This window comes from Setaria italica, chromosome IV (assembly GCF_000263155.2).
Source record: "Setaria italica strain Yugu1 chromosome IV, Setaria_italica_v2.0, whole genome shotgun sequence".
Lineage (NCBI taxonomy): Eukaryota > Viridiplantae > Streptophyta > Magnoliopsida > Poales > Poaceae > Setaria > Setaria italica.
Genome location: NC_028453.1, coordinates 2,362,234 through 2,377,801, shown reverse-complemented (window position 1 = coordinate 2,377,801; position 15,568 = coordinate 2,362,234). Strand labels below are relative to the sequence as shown.

At 53.0% G+C, this 15,568-nt stretch overlaps 5 protein-coding genes across 13 annotated transcripts in view; all 5 read left to right on the top strand.

Annotated features, from left to right (window-relative positions):
- Positions 1-614, top strand: part of LOC101771214 — a 1,285-nt gene extending 671 nt beyond the window's left edge. The window contains exon 2 of one of the 4 annotated variants that reach the window (XM_014805070.2): positions 123-614. The gene's annotated coding sequence lies outside the window, so the exon portion shown is untranslated. Of the gene's footprint in view, positions 1-42 lie in introns of all 4 variants that reach the window. The other 3 variants (XM_014805068.2, XM_014805069.2, XM_014805067.2) reach the window with 3 other exon arrangements.
- Positions 615-2,967: 2,353 nt separating this feature from the next.
- On the top strand, positions 2,968-3,515 carry LOC101770827. Its single transcript, XM_004964496.2, has one exon. The coding sequence runs from the start codon at positions 3,000-3,002 to the stop codon at positions 3,351-3,353; it is 354 nt and encodes a 117-aa protein (XP_004964553.1). The 5' UTR covers positions 2,968-2,999; the 3' UTR covers positions 3,354-3,515.
- Positions 3,516-5,192: 1,677 nt separating this feature from the next.
- LOC106804298 lies at positions 5,193-8,907 on the top strand. 6 transcript variants are annotated; one of them, XR_001393178.2, is made up of 3 exons: positions 5,193-5,339; positions 8,471-8,542; positions 8,649-8,907. XR_001393178.2 is itself a non-coding variant. In XM_014805078.2 (3 exons), exons 1-2 carry the CDS (start codon positions 7,018-7,020, stop codon positions 8,510-8,512), a joined length of 294 nt encoding a protein of 97 aa, XP_014660564.1. In that variant the 5' UTR covers positions 6,848-7,017; the 3' UTR covers positions 8,513-8,542; positions 8,649-8,907. The 6 variants fall into 6 exon arrangements, 2 of the variants coding, with proteins under 2 accessions (XP_014660564.1, XP_014660565.1); XR_002677310.1 differs by lacking the exon at positions 5,193-5,339 and adding an exon at positions 6,848-7,269 and having other exon boundaries at positions 8,471-8,571; XM_014805078.2 differs by lacking the exon at positions 5,193-5,339 and adding an exon at positions 6,848-7,269.
- Positions 8,908-9,967: 1,060 nt separating this feature from the next.
- LOC101770415 lies at positions 9,968-10,856 on the top strand. Its single transcript, XM_004964495.4, has one exon. It carries the CDS (start codon positions 10,163-10,165, stop codon positions 10,712-10,714), a length of 552 nt encoding a protein of 183 aa, XP_004964552.1. The 5' UTR covers positions 9,968-10,162; the 3' UTR covers positions 10,715-10,856.
- Positions 10,857-13,521: 2,665 nt separating this feature from the next.
- Positions 13,522-14,186, top strand: LOC101765273. Its single transcript, XM_004966583.4, has one exon. It carries the CDS (start codon positions 13,573-13,575, stop codon positions 14,119-14,121), a length of 549 nt encoding a protein of 182 aa, XP_004966640.1. The 5' UTR covers positions 13,522-13,572; the 3' UTR covers positions 14,122-14,186.
- Positions 14,187-15,568: the final 1,382 nt, after the last annotated feature.

The window sequence follows — 15,568 nt, the reverse complement described above, 5'->3', positions numbered from 1 at the left end:
CCTTGAGGTGGCGACTGCCACAGCCGGCTTCTGGCCTTTTTTTCTTTAAAGTGAAGGGGCTAAAATGCAAATATGTTTCACTAGCCGTGGGTGCGTCTGGTGCGTCCGCGATGCATCCGACGGCTCGCATTTTTCGGGTGCACGGGAGCACCAGATGCCCCCGGAGCACCCGATCTTCTCTCGTCGCCATCTTGCACTCCACAGCACAGGGTTCCTGCAACCCGTTCAGTTACTCTATATAATTATGTTGTTTTATTAGGCTAGTTTATTTTTTTAGCACTCAGAGTTTATATATTTGTTCCATCAGCTACTCTGTATCCACGATCGACGTCAAACCACTTTATTCCTTGGATACTATATAAAATTTGTGCTTTTTTTTTTTTGCTGTGGCCGGATTTCACAGAGGAAATATGTCGAATTTCTCGCCCCAGGATTTGACTACGAGATACATACTCAACTTTATCTCCAGCGGACCTCCAATCACCTCTATTATATGACAAGCTTTAGAGTTAGGAGTTCCGAGCAGGGGTTTGGGGGTTTGAAGGTAACTTGTGATAACTGAACATAAAGGGACGTCGAGAGAAGTCACCGGTCGCCGTGGTGAAGGTGGGTATCTATTGGGTAGAGATGGTGGCACGAGCATTATGTTGTCATTAGAGTGGTTAGGATCAGGAGTGGTAGAGGGTGGTGTGGTGATGGTGCTGCCAGATCTGAGCGCAAGGGGGTGTGTTGGTTGGTTTGACAACGGAGCCCGATCTATTTATGAAAAAAAGTTTGTCGACACTACTGAAAAACTGAGCATTGGTTCTAGTCCTTAGTATCGGTTGATTTTTTACCCAGTACTAATGTGAGCATTAGTACCCGGTCTAACGGCACATTAGTACCTGGTGGAGGATCCAACCGGTACTAATGGGTAACCTTTAGTACTGGTTGGAGCTCCCAACCAATACTAAAGGAGCTCCCAACCTTATCCTCCGCCACCCCCGTCTTCCTCTCTCTCCCCCGCCTCCTTTTATCCACTCCCCCTCCCCTCTCTCTCCCTTCTACCTCTCCCCTCCCTCTCACGTCCCTCTCTCTCCTGCCGCCGCCACCAATCCCTCTCCTAGCCTCGGCCCCGGCCCCGCCCCCTCCCCCTCCCTCTCCTGCCACCCCTGCCCCTCCCCTTCCTCCTACTCGCCCTCACTGGCAGTGAGGAGCGGCAGCAGGGCAAGGTGCAAGGCAGTGCTTGGGCGGCGGGGTGAGGTGCGGGGCGCACGGAGGTGCTCGGCGACGCACGGGGGTGCAACGGCGCGTGGGGGAGCGGCGGCCAGCCGGAGGTGGAGGGGCGCAGGGGTGCGGCGGCGCACATGTATTTTCCTTTTCTTTTTCTTTTTTGCTTCGAGGCTGACGGCGGTGGCAGGGTGGCAGGAGGGAGGGTGGCGGCAGGGGCCGGTGGGAGGGCGGCAATGGCAGGAGGGAGGGTGGGAGGGCAGCGGGATTTCTTTTCTTTTTTATTTTTTAATACCCTTTAGCACTGGTTATTTGATCCGGTACTAAAGGTTTCCCTTTAGTACCAAAGTGTGGTGCACGTGTGGTGCCCGACGCTAACGAACTAACGATAAAGCTGAGGTACCTAGAGAAAGGGGGGAAACAAGGAAAAAGTCCGAAGGAAGAAGTCCATCCAACCTCACCTCACCTTGATTTTGACCATCGAACTGCAAAACTAGGAATGTTTTACCACCCAACTCTAAAACCGTTCATATTTGGTCATCGAACGGTTTTGGTGGGTGGTTTTGTTGACGTGGACGCCACATGATGGTGGGTCCACTTGTCAGCCCTCCTCTCTCCTCTCTCTTTCTTCTCTCCTCTCTCCTCTCCTCTCTCTTTCTTCTCTCCTCTGCTGACAGCCGCCAGCCCCCATGCGCGGCCGCCCCTACATAAGCCTCCACCGTGCCGGCCTTCAGTCGACCTCATCCACCCATGCCTCCCTGGCCCCTCCTACCTCCTCCCCTCCCCGATGGGACTTGGACAGGGGAGACACGGGGGACAACGGTGGCCGGAGGCGTAGGGATGGCCGGCGTAAGAGAGAGGGAGAAGAGAGAAGAAAAAGAGAGAGGAGGGGATGGTCGGCGTAGGAGAAAGAGAGGAAGGGGATGGCCAACGTAGGAGAGAGGGGGAGAGGAGAGAAGAAAGAGAGAGAGGAGGGCTAACATGGCGTCCATGTCGCCATTGTGGCATCCACGTCAGCAAAACCATCCACCAAAACTACCCGATGACCAAATATGAACGGTTTTAATAGTTGGGTGGCCAAAGATTCCTAGTTTTGCCGTTTGATGGTCAAAACCAAACTAAGACAATAGTTAAATGACCAAAAATGAACTTCTTCCAAGTCCAAATTACTCCCCTCAAGTATAATCAAAGTCTGGATAACCCCTAAAGTATTTCTTGGTTCAACTCCGTGCACAAGTGAAGTTTTGAGTTCAAAATTTTGCAGGATGATAGCAGACAATATAACACATGTTTAGAAAATATATCATGAATTTTTCATCACTATTTTATTAGGTAGGATATTTATAATAAAATTTATCATTGAGATACAAAATTATATAAAAACTAATGATGAAAAATTCACAAAATATATTTTTAATATTTATTATGATGTTCACTACCATCCTGCAAAGTTCCAAATTAAAATTCAACTTGTGTATGAAGAAACAAAAATAACAAATTACATTATGAGGGTAAGTTGAACCAAATAGCATAGTTTAGGGGTAAATTGAACCAAAATATAGTATATTTAGGGGTTATCTGACCTTTCGCACGAAGTGAGTAATTTGAACCTTTTCAAAAAAAAACAAAGAACAAAGACGGCTTGCCGGCTTGTTCACATGATGGCTGCGGCGCCATGTTCACATTTTGATGTATGCGTGTGTATATATATGCATGGAGGCCCCGGTACTGTTCGCTTTTAAAGCTCAAACTGTTCTCAAACACACGCGGGGAACACCTCGCGCGTTCGCATGGACCGCTGGCAATGCTCGGCGCTGACCAAGGTCGGCTTCGGCGTCCTGGCGTGCAACTCGGCGCTCGCCATCTGCAACTCCTGGGGCAACGCGGGCTCCGTCGCCTTCGTGCTCGCCGCCGACGCCGCGCTCGTGCTGCTCTTCATCTGCCTCGCTAGGTTCGAGCGGGCCGCCGGCGCCGGGGGCAGGAACAGTCTCAAGGCCGCGGTGTGGACGCTGACGACGCTGCTCACCGCGATGTTCGCGTCCAGGGTGGCGCCGCTCATGCCGCCGGCCGTCGGCGCCGTCGTATGGGCGATGGCGGCGGCGACTGCGGCCGGTGGATTCTGGGCCTTCTTCCTCAATCCCTGATATGCTAGATCTGCTGCACTTGATTTCCGAATGAAACATGTACTCAGGTAGTGTGCGTTTTATTTCTAATGTTGTCTATGTACTACTGGGCATGGTCCCTTTGATTGTCTGTTTTATCTTGGAATAAAAAGTTGCCCTGATATTTCGGCACCATTCTCTGATTGTCGATTGTTGCCTGTTATCTTCTCCCGTTACCATTCTCGGCACCAGGGCGCCTGCAGTCACCTGGCCGAGGTCTTCGACGAGTCGTGGTTTGCACATCGACATCCCACAGCTGCACAGGCGCTGGAAGCCTAGCTCGAACATGGTCGTCTACCCGCTGCCCATTGACACCGGCAGCGGCGCGGTTTTGTCGTCCCCGTCGCAATTTCCCCGGTCGACCACACGTCTTGCAGGTGCCAGATGCAGGATGCAGCCGGACACCTCGTCGTCGATCGTGGCCGCCGTCTCCTTTCCCCTGGCGTCGCGTTTGGTTACAGGCACCACACCATTGCCGTCAGGTAACCACACGCACGCTCGCTGATCTGCTCCTCCTAATTTGGCACACATTTTTGTCTAACGTGAAGTTGGTCTTGCCAAAACTTTTTGGCATGGTTAGGAGACACATTTTTGGCAGTCCATGACGGTGATGTTAATCCAGCCATTGCTCGCCATAGCTCGACCGACACCTCCTCCCCCTTCTACCTCAGCCCCAAAAAAGATCCTTTTTTGCATCGTCGCTATTACCCTAAATCTTATATATACCCTGTTTGACACGGCTCCACTCCTAAACTCCAGTAACTCCATCAAAAAATTCAGCCAAACACCCCAACTCCAAAACTCCATGGAGTTACCAACTCCATGGAGCTGTAGTGCAAATGAAGGTGGAGTTTTGGAGCACCTCTTTTGCTGCTCCAGAAACCTCTCTTTTGAACCTCCTCGTGGAGTTGGTGGGTAATTACCCACCAATGTCACTGGTTACACAAAAAAATGTTTCATTCTATTCTCCCGAGCCCCACTCGCCCCCAGCACCGCCCCCGTCGCCGCCCACCCCGCCGCCTGCCGCCCGGCCCGCCGCCCACCCCGCCGCCCGTCGCCGCCCAAGCTGCCCCGCCGCCCGTCGCTGCCCCCGTCGCCGTCCACCCCGCCGCCCGCCGCCCAGCCCCACCGCCCGTCGCCGCCCAGCGCCGCCCCCGTCGCCGCCCACCCCGCCGCCTGCCGCCCAGCCCGCCGCCCACCCCGCCGCCCGTGGAGGGTCTCCCGTGTGCGGCACAGTGCAGTGGAAAAAGGGGAAGAAGAAGATGGGATAGAGAGGATGACAAGTGGGGCCTTAATTGGGGGCAACAATGACAATCCACACTGAAATCGATCTTTTTTGGAGCTGAGAGCACCCATCTAGCCAAACACTACATTTTTGTTCTGGAGTTTTGGAGCGGAACTGGCTCCATGTGGAGTTCTAGAGTGGAGCAGCTCCACCCGGAGTTGGAACCATACCAAACAGGACCATAGTCAACATGCGGCTGCACCATGGTAGCTAGTGTGAAGGAGACAATGAATCTTTTCTATGCCAATGGCAGTATGTCACGCGGTTTTGAACTGGACACGAAGATGCTTGTTCGTTGTTCAAAGATGATTAGGCAACACACGCAAGAGCAATGGAAGCCTAAAGCTCTCTGCTCCGACCATCGACCGTAGGAACAGAAAAGTTTAAGACCCCGTTCGGTTTCCTCGGAACGGGCCGTTCCGGGGCTCATTCCAGGTGGTTTGGAGCGACCCATTTCAAAATCAGGTCCACGATGAAATCACCGTTCGTTTTGGTCCGGCCCGGAACATAAACTGGCCCGGAACTAACTTTCCACCCTCTCCACGGCCCGGAACGTAGCCACTAGTTTGACCCTACGGCTTGGAGCCAGGCGACGGACGCATGAGCCAGGCGACGAGGTGGCGCATGAGGCGACGGCGAATGCCTACTATCCGACGCAGATCCTCTCCGCCACCTACTCGCCGGTAAGCCGACGCCCTCCTCTTCCTTCCCCTCTTCTCTTCCTTGGCTTGGGTTCTCCTGGGCTACAGGCTCGATTTGATTCTTGCCATCGGTGCGCTAGGGTTCTTGAGTTCTTGCCACGCTTCGATCCCTCGGTTCTTGTTTGTTGGTTTGTGTTCTCCGATTTCATTCGATTCAATTTGATTCGATTCGATTCGTGGAGGGCCAGGTAGGGTAGCACCATGGCTGGATTCGATTCGATTCGATTCGTGTATCTGTGATTAGTTTTGACGGTTGAATCTCATCTGTTTTGACGATTAAATCTCATCTGTTTTGACGGTTAAATTAGTTTGAATATTGAATCTGTGATTGGAATGATTCCTATCTAGCCGAACAACATTTTTTGGGATTGAAATGGTTACTGAAGAGGATTTAAAGCAAATCAGGATTGAGTGAAGGAAGAGGATCCACTCAATCCTGCCCTGAACGGTTCCCGGACAGGAATGCTGGCAACCGAACGAGGCCTAAGTTAACAGGGCAAGAAATTGTTCCAAATTAAGGAATGTGGCAACCTACCCCTAAATAACGTACATGGTCAGAAACGAAAGTTAATCAGTAAGTATTCACTAGGCTGTCACTTTCAAAAGCAGAACCTGAGACAGATGGAACATTTTTCTATCTGATGAGGAAGCGACGGTGGAAGAAACGGGCGGCACTGCGTCGAAGGTAGCAGGATCTCTTCTCGGCCACGCACGAGCAGGAAAAATCGTTTCCCTCGAAAAAGAAGAAAGAAAAATCGTACTCCTAACAACGCGGTTACGTCTAGACCGCGTGTAAACCGTGCGCGCGCGCGTGTGGTCGGTGTGGCTGGGCCAGGAGCCGCGACCACGACCTGTATGTGTTTCCAATGGGCTGTGCCGACGGCCTCTTCCAGGCTTTTGCTGCCAGCCTTTTTACGTCGTCGTCGTCGTCTCAGGAGGAAAATAAAAAGGCTACGACGAATACTTCGGCCCATATTGAGGATCAGATCAAACCTGGAATTCCTATCGATCTTCGTAACCAAATTGGAGCGGGTGCCAGCACACGAGCGGTTTAGGCGGAGCTGTGAATAGGTGTCGGTGCGCCAGTCGGTTGCATGCGGTTCTCGCATGGCGGTGGATGTGTGAGATTCCTTTTAATTCAAAATTTTAATTTCATTTTTCTTCCAAACCGTAAATGTGTGTTGGATTCTGATTGAATAATATTTGTTGAAATTAATACTACAAAATGAGATCGCGTACGGTCGGTGGCTGGGCTGGGCCAGCCCCAGCGGGGCAACCACGAGTGTGTTTTCTCATTTGGGCTAGCAGGCAGCGAGGAGGCTGCTTGTGGGCTCGTCTCCACCGTCCATGGAGTACGTGCTCCATGCATATACGTATACCATGTGAATATGTATACGTAAGGCCCTGATTTTTCTTTTTTGCACGCGTCAGTAACTAGTGGGGCAGCCCGACCATCAAATTCGTAGGCCGGTTCTATACTTTTCTTCTTAATAAGGCAATAGGCAACACGTTGCCTTCGCTTGCAAGCAAAGACGCTAGCTCAATCTTAGCGGTTGGTCGGTTTCGCACTCAACCTCAGTGAACCCTTGACGACCTTACTAGCAAAGTTGCAAGCTCTCGATCGAGCTCCGAGCAAAGCCCAGTTCTCACACCAGATCACATGGATAACCGGAGAGAAGAAGGCCCCGCCGATGCCCGCGGCCTCGTCCGCGCGGGCGTCGTCCTCCTGACCGTGACCTGCGCCGCGGCCGCCTACAGGTCGGCGGCGGCAGGGGACGTCGGCTCCGTAGCTTTCGTGATCGTCACCTACGGCGCGCTCCTCCTGCTGCTCCGCTTCCTCCGCGCCTACGAGCTGGTGATGGCGGCGCCGGAGGCTGCCGCCGATGATAGAGTGCGGCTCATCAGGCGCAAGGTCTGGGCTCTCTGCACGCTGCTCACCGCGATGTTCGCGTGGAAGGTCGCCGGCGTCGTGCCGTGGCCTGTCGCGATCGGCGTCTGGGCCGCGGCCGCTGCTACCTCTGCGGGTGGCTTCGTCCTCATGTTTCGTTAGCAGCGTCGCCTCTGACGGACACTTCATCTGCATGCAAGTAGTAAGATGCCCCTCGATCGATCGATAAGTATCTTGCTTGTTGTCTTGTTGGTGGATGAGCTAGCAGCATGATCTCGTCGCCGAGAAGTAAAGATTGTGGCCTAGTCCATGTGGGTAGGGTACAAATATCCCGAAAATCCATCAGGGATAAACCAACCGGGTCAAAAGGTGGGGTCTTTTATCCCGGGTCACTCAACCGGGACAAAAGACTACCAACCGGGATAAAAGGGGTCACCACGGCCGGCGCTGGAAAAAAAAATCCCGAGCTCCATTTTTCACGCGAAATATGCGCGTGCGCGCTGCGTGGGATTCAAACCCACAACCTCCAGCCTCGCGCGTAGCTTCCTTGCCATCCCACCTACACACCACATCTGACTGTGTAGGGGATGCTATCCTTTTGTATTAACTCGTGGGGACCCTTTTATCCCGGTTTGTAACACCAACCGGGATAAAAGATCCCCTTTTATCCCGGTTGGTATTACTAACCGGGATAAAAGGGTTCGAGGGATTTAGTCCTGTTCCAGTGACCTCGTTGGGGACCCTTTTATCCCGGTTTGAAACACCAACCGGGATAAATGACCCCCTTTTATCCCGGTTGGTATTACAAACCGGGATAAAAGGCTCTCGACCCTTTTATCCCGGTTGGTGTTACCAACCGGGATAAAATGCCTCTCAGGATCTTTTTTTCACACTAGCCTTTGCAACCGGGATAAAAGGTCCCGGTTGGTGAGCCCCCCACCAGTGACAGAGCTTTAGTCCCGGTTGGTAAACCTTTTATCCCGGACCAACTTTAAACCGGGACAAAAGGGGGCGCATCGAAAGTCAATTCTCTACTAGTGTCCAGTCTCCTGTTTGGTGAAGATTTAGGTACGTATAGTATGTATGTAGTACCGGAAAGTAATCGTTTGAGCAACAACTTACTTAATTTATCCAATCCTATCGATCATCCAATTTCATTTCTGAGAATTATCGTATAGTATATGGTTGAGAAGATCGATTACACTGAGCTTGATCGATGTTGCAGGGTATTTGGTTTGGGCATCGATGGAGGAAGGGTGTGAATTAAGCCCCAATAATGCATACACGGGATGCCATGGTACCTGTTTGTTTTCTTTAAAAAAAATTGTATGGTACTCTGGATTATTGGATCCATCCTACCGCCTCGATCATGATCATGGAGTTTTAAGCTTTACTTTTGGCAGGTTAATTACCATGGACATAATTATGTGATTGGCTGATGGTACGGTGAAGGACATGGACTTTGATTGATTTTAATGTAAATACGGTGGTTCGAACAACCGGGGGTACGTGTGCAAAATGGCGTGATAATGTAGTGTTTTCGATGCAACAATCAATATAAGCTACTCTTGATTTGTGGTTCTGTAATGTTGCTTGTGTCAATTCAATTCATGTAATTGTTGGAAAGTAAAACATCGTAACTAGGGTATTTCCCTACGGTCTCTTAAACTTTCCCTAGGAAGCAAGGTTTCTTCAGTCATTTCTTGTACTTGATTTGCAGCTAAATACTCAGATTTGGAATGTAGTGTTGGGCCAATTGTCCAAACAACGTTAAAAACTAGCAACCCAAGAGCCCAGCCCAACCTGATGCACGTTACAAGATGTAGCCTTTACTCTAGTTTGATAGAGCGAGTGAAGCATCAACAGCTCCTAGGGCAACCCAAAAAAAAAAACGGTAAGAGACAAAAATTAAGAAAAAGAGAAGCTTCGTATCAAGATAAAAAATTTTAGGTCTTGCACAGCACTTTTTAGAGCTTTTGATTGGAGACACACATGTTGTGAGTTTAGGAATCAGTTCGTTCCACACTCATGGCTATCTGAGGATTTAATTGGTTAGTGGGCAAAGGACTTGACTGGAAGCTTGCATTGATAGCTTGGTTAGTGGGTAAGGGCGGCGGCGAGGCCGGCGAGGACCATTATTCTGCTCCTAGCATTCGGAAAGGCCGTGCGTGCCCCTGGCTTGACTTGGTGACTCTCCGGACGACTTCCGTGGCTCGACCAAAGGATAAATAAAGAAGCTAAGGTTGATGAAGGTTCTCTGTTGTCACCATCATCCGGGGCATTTTGCGGAGGCGGAGCTGATGAACGTGGCAGGTAGAAGTAAAATGGGACACGGCGCACTCTACGTTGAACCCCGCCGGTGGCCCCTGGCATCGCTTTTCCTGCGTGTCACCTCAACCGCTGGCTCCCCTCCCCCGGCCAGCGGCATCGAACCAGTGTCACCCGGGGCAGACGAAGTGGTTTCTGGATCATACGTACCCAAACTTAAAGTTGCATGACCTTGGAATCTAAAAAGGGCGTTGATCTGAGCGACCATGACCAACACTGGGTGGGGGGCAGATCGAAGCAATTCCTGCGGGCCGTGGATTATTCTATTCCAGCGCCGCTGCGCGCGTTCCCACACGTTCTCCTCACCGGACCAGGATCAGAATCAACACGAGACGACGTACAAACGTCTCGTACAAACGTTTGCGTGTGTCGGCCGTCGTCCAAACGACGACAATACAATCACTGACGACGCGGTCCTTCGTCCCTCATCGATCCCTAGCTAATCCCTACATAAAGCTAGCAGCCTCGCGTCCCGAAGGAAGACGCAGCTTAAAACCACACCAAAACCCCATCGCTCGAGCTAGCGGCGACGAGCGCCACATTCAAAGAAGAGAGCTAGCTTAGTTATACACTTGTACTTCGATTGGTCATGGCGGAGCGCAACCTCGCGCCGACGTGGGTCGCCACGGCCAGCTTCGGGTTCCTCACGCTCAACTCCGGCCTCGCCATCTACAGCGCCAGGGGCGACCCCGCCTCCGTCCTCTTCATCGTCGGCTCGTACCTCGCCCTGCTCCTCCTCTTCCGCTGCCTCCGCGCCTACGAGCGCGCGCCGCCCGGGTCCCCGGAGAGGGAGCGGGCGAGGCGCGCCGTGTGGCCGTTCACCACGCTGCTCACGGCGGCGTTCTCATCTCCACGAGCTGGAGCTGCTGGAGCTGGACATCCCATGGAGCGGCAAGTCGCGGCGCTAATGATGGCAGCCTTCGGCGCCATGGCCTGCGACTCGGCGCTTGCCGTCCACGACGCCTGCGGCGGTGGCGTCGTCTCCGCGGCGGCCGTGCTCGTCGCGTACGCCGCGCTCCTGGCACTGACCTTCCGCTTCCTCCGTGCGTTCGCAGGCCGTGCGCGCGGGGTCGGGCACGAACAGGACGATGAAGGCCGCGGTGTGACCGCTGTCGACGCTGTTCGTCTGGACTATGGTTGAGTGGGTGGTTTGTTCTTTAGTAACGCGTTCAGTTGAAGTGGCCCGCCGTCGCTTCACTCTCTTCTTATTTCCCGTGTACCTGCATGGTAGGTGAAACATGTTTGCTTGCTTTATTTGAATATAAAAAGCATCTCTCTTCTCATTTCTCGTGAGCCTGGTCCTGCCGCTCGCCGCCGCCGAGCTCGAAACATCATGGACGAACAGCACACGTAGAATCCTCCAAGGACGGTCTCGGTGGCCATGACCCACACCGCGATCGAGATGCTCTTAGGCAGCAGCGCGCCGATCTTGCAGGGTGAAGGCCGCGGTGAGGGTCGTGGTCAGTAGCCACACGGCGAGCCTGGCACGGCCGCACGCCGGGGACCCGTCCGGCGAGATCTCGAAGCGGCTGATGGCGCCGAAGAGGTGCAGCAGATTGACGTGGGACAATCCGACGAAGGACCGCGCAGCGGTCTCGCCGACACGGCGGACGCCTGCCCGGTCGCGCACCGTCGACCCGACCGACGAGAGCTCGAATCAGCTGCTGGACCAGAAGAGGAGCAGCAGATTGATGTGGGAGAAGACGACGAAGAAGGCCAGCTCGTCGGCTCCGTCGCAGCTGCGGAAACTCGAGTCAACTTCTTCATGTCGGCGACGAATCCCGCTGTCGTGTGAGGAAAAGTTAGTTGTGAGTCACATCATGACTCCATCAGATGAGTGTCGTCTACTGCGATCCAATCATCCGATCACCAATAATCCAACCATCCCTCACACTATATTGCAACCTAGATTTCATTTTTATTAAGCCACCAACTTATTTAATTTATCCAATCCTATCGATCATCCAATTTCATTTCTGAGAATTATCGTATAGTATATGGTTGAGAAGATCGATTACACTGATCTCGATCGATGTTGCAGGGTATTTGGTTTGGGCATCGATGGAGGAAGGGTGTGAATTAAGCTCCAATAATGCATACACGGGATGCCATGGTACCTGTTTGTTTTCTTTAAAAAAAAATTGTATGGTACTCTGGATTATTGGATCCATCCTATCGCCTCGATCATGATCATGGAGTTTTAAGCTTTACTTTTGGCAGGTTAATTACCATGGACATAATTATGTGATTGGTTTGCGGTGTGCTGATGGTACGGTGAAGGACATGGACTTTGATTGATTTTAATGTAAATACGGTGGTTCCAACAACCGGGGGTACATGTGCAAAATGGCGTGATAATGTAGCGTTTTCGATGCAACAATTCTTTATTAAAAATGAACCAGGTACGAGAGCTGCTGATTATATTAAAAAGAAGGAGTTCCAGACTTGAAAAATACCCAAAGGTGTAGAAAGGGAAAAACTATTAATTACATTACATCTTAAAAGAAAGTATTAGCAACGCGCAAGAATAGAGGAGAGTTGCTTTGCCCCGGCCATGATCCACATCGCGGACTCGTCTTTAAGCCTTATGAAGATGGTGCTGATTGAAGATTCCTTTCGCTCAAAAATTCTCAAATTTCTCTCCCTCCACACTATCCATGCCCCCGCGCGCGCGTGGCGGCGGAGGACGATGAGGACACTGCCGGCGGCGAGGAGAAGGCGGACGTCGGCGAAGCGGACACGGAGGCGGAGGCTGCGCGGCTGCCGATGGTGGCGCGCGCGGCGCGGAAGCACTCGGAGCGACGGACGTACCTGGTGGCAGCCCACCGCTCCGAGCCGTCGGGGGTGCTGGTGGTGATCGACGCAGCGGAGCCGGCACGAAGCGAGGCGAGGCAGAGGACCAGGGGAAGCAGAGCAAGCAGGCAACAGGGCCTGTCCATGTCGAAGATCCGGGCGTGGTCTGCGGCAAGCGAGTGCGCGTCGTCGCACTGTGACCGGGGGTTCCGCGAGAGGAAAACGGCGGCATTGCGAATGGGAGACGAAGCTGGCGGCGGTGCGACTGCAAGACCAAGGAACGCATGGAAGAGATAGTGAGACACGGACGGATGGATGCCTTCTGGGACTTTTTTGAAAAAAATGACATGTGCTCTACACAGGACTGCGGGTTGATTAACAAAAACTTGAAGGGGTTTCTCGCAAAATGACCACGACGGTTGGAAGAAACATCCTTTCTTTAATATTAGGTATAGATATAGATATAGATATAGATTAGAGGGTGTTTCCAAACACCCCCTAAAGTTTAGTACCTGTCACATCGGATGTTTGGATACTAATTAGGAGTATTAAACCTAGACTATTTACAAAACCCATTGCACAGATGGAGTCTAATTCACGAGACAAATCTATTAAGTCTAATTAGTCCATGTTTTGACAATGTGCTGCTACAGTAAATATGTGCTAATCATGGATTAATTAGGCTCAATAGATTCATCTCGCGAATTAATATAGGGGTTCTGCAATTAGTTTTATAATTAGCTCATATTTAGTCCTTTTAATTAGCATCCGAACATTCGATGTAACACTACTCAAGTTTAACCTCTCCTCTCCAAACACCCTAGGCATAGAGGTATGGATATATGTCACCAATATTTCACAAAACGGGTAATCCGGCTCCGCCGGTGGAGCGTCTAGGCCCCCTCGCGTTGTCCGGGCCGGCGGCCCGGTTGGTGCGTAGTGCGTTTTATTTCTGTCTTTCTGAGCTCCCTCTCACTCGGCCGGCAGCCGGCACCGACCTAGTCTTTTCCGGACAACAATGTGGGGAACAGCGGCACATGTGATGACCGTTAGGTAGCTTGACCAAGACGTTTGAAGGCTATATAAACGGCGAGGTGCTCCGCCACTTGATCCGACTGGCGACTTGGGATTTTCCCTCTCCCATTTGGCCATTTCCCACTAGTCTGCTCCCCCCAAACCACACCCATAAAGCACCTCTGCGCTGCCATGGCGGAGAATCGCAACCTCGCGCCGACCTGGGCCACCACGGCCGGCCTCGGCTTCCTCACGCTCAACTCCGGCCTTGCCATCTACCGCGCCAAAGGTGACCCCGCCTCGATCTTTTTTGTCTTAGCCTCGTACCTCACCCTGCTCCTGCTCTTCGGCTACCTCCGCGCCTACGAGCGCGCACCCCACGTTTCCCCGGCCAGGGAGCGGGCGAGGCGCGCCGTGTGGCCGCTCACCACGCTGCTCACGGCGGCGTTCTCATCTCCACGAACTGGAGCTGCTGGAGCTGGACATCCCATGGAGCGGCAAGTCGCGGCGCTAATGATGGCAGCCTTCGGCGCCATGGCCTGCGACTCGGCGCTCGCCGTCCACGACGCCCGCGGCGGCGACGTGGTCTCCGCGGCGGCCGTGCTCGTCGCGTACGCCGCGCTCCTGGCGCTGACCTTCCGCTTCCTCCGTGCGTTCGCAGGCCGTGCGCGCGGGGTCGGGCACGGACAGGACGATGAAGGCCGCGGTGTGACCGCTGTCGACGCTGTTCGTCTGGACTAGGGTTGAGTGGGTGGTTTGTTCTTTAGTAACGCGTTCAGTTCAAGTGGCCCGCCGTCGCTTCACTCTCTGCTTATTTCTCGTGTATCTGCATGTTAAGCTGAAACATGTTTGCTTGCTTTATTTGAATATATAAAAAGCATCTCTCTTCTCATTTCTCGTGAGCCTGGGCCTGCTGCTCGCCGCCGACGAGCTCGAAACATCATGGACGAACAGCACACGTAGAATCCTCGAAGGACAGTCTCGGCGGCCATGAGCCCATGACCCAGACCATGATCGCGAAGCTCATGGGCAGCAGCGTGCCGATCTTGTAGGTGAAGGCGGCGGTGAGGGTCGTGGTCAGCATCCACACGGCGAGCCTGGCACGGCCGCACGCCGGGGACGCTGGAGGCGGTGAGGGTCACGGGGAGCCTGGCCCTGCCGCTCGCCGCCGACCCGGACGAATAGAGTCGAAGCATCATGGACGAATAGCACGTAGAATCCTCCAAGGACGTACGGTCACGGCGGCCATGACCCACACAGCGATCGCGATGCTCTTAGGCAGCAGCGCGCCGATCTTGCAGGGTGAAGGCCGCGGTGAGGGTCGTGGTCAGTAGCCACACGGCGAGCCTGGCACGGCCGCACGCCGGGGACCCGTCCGGCGAGACCTCGAAGCGGCCGATGGCGCCGAAAAGGTGCAGCAGATTGAGGTGGGACAATCCGACGAAGGGGACCGCGCAGCGGTCTCGCCGACACGGTGGACGCCTGCCCGGTCGCGCACCGTCGACCCGACCGACGAGAGCTCGAATCAGCTGCTGGACCAGAAGAGGAGCAGCAGATTGATGTGGGAGAAGACGACGAAGAAGGCCAGCTCGTCGGCTCCGTCGCAGCTGCGGAAACTCGAGTCAACTTCTTCATGTCGGCGACGAATCCCGCTGTCGTGTGAGGAAAAGTTAGTTGTGAGTCACATCATGACTCCATCAGATGAGTGTCGTCTACTGCGATCCAATCATCCGATCACCAATAATCCAAGCATCCCTCACACTATATTGCAACCTAGATTTCATTTTCATTAAGCCACCAACCTATGCCCAATCCTAATTCGACAGGTACGTATGAAACTTCGGCAGATTCACAGTATGAAAATCGACAGATTCACAGTAAAGTATGGTGTCAGATGTGTAGCATAGTTCTTGTGAATAAAAAATATCCGTGGTTCTCTCCTTCCTTGAATCGCCGTCACGAGTTGAAACACTGGAAACGCGAGTCCAGGCAGTTGTGCTATTTTTTTGCAAGAGATCAGAGACGTTATGCTTGTGAAAGTGGTGGCACGTGAAGCGAAATCCTCCTGAGGCAAAATGGGCACGTGAGGACAAACCGCGTGCCTGCTGATTCCTAGCACAAAGGTTATGCTTGTTTGGACCCGACCCGAGACCAGGAGGAGTGAGTTTTTGTTGACCCCAACTCATGC

Bases quoted from the DNA above. Each gene is read 5' to 3' on its own strand.
- LOC101770827 (XM_004964496.2), top strand. From the start codon at position 3,000: ATGGACCGCTGGCAATGCTCGGCGCTGACCAAGGTCGGCTTCGGCGTC.
- LOC101770415 (XM_004964495.4), top strand. From the start codon at position 10,163: ATGGCGGAGCGCAACCTCGCGCCGACGTGGGTCGCCACGGCCAGCTTC.
- LOC106804298 (XM_014805079.2), top strand. From the start codon at position 7,018: ATGGATAACCGGAGAGAAGAAGGCCCCGCCGATGCCCGCGGCCTCGTC.
- LOC101765273 (XM_004966583.4), top strand. From the start codon at position 13,573: ATGGCGGAGAATCGCAACCTCGCGCCGACCTGGGCCACCACGGCCGGC.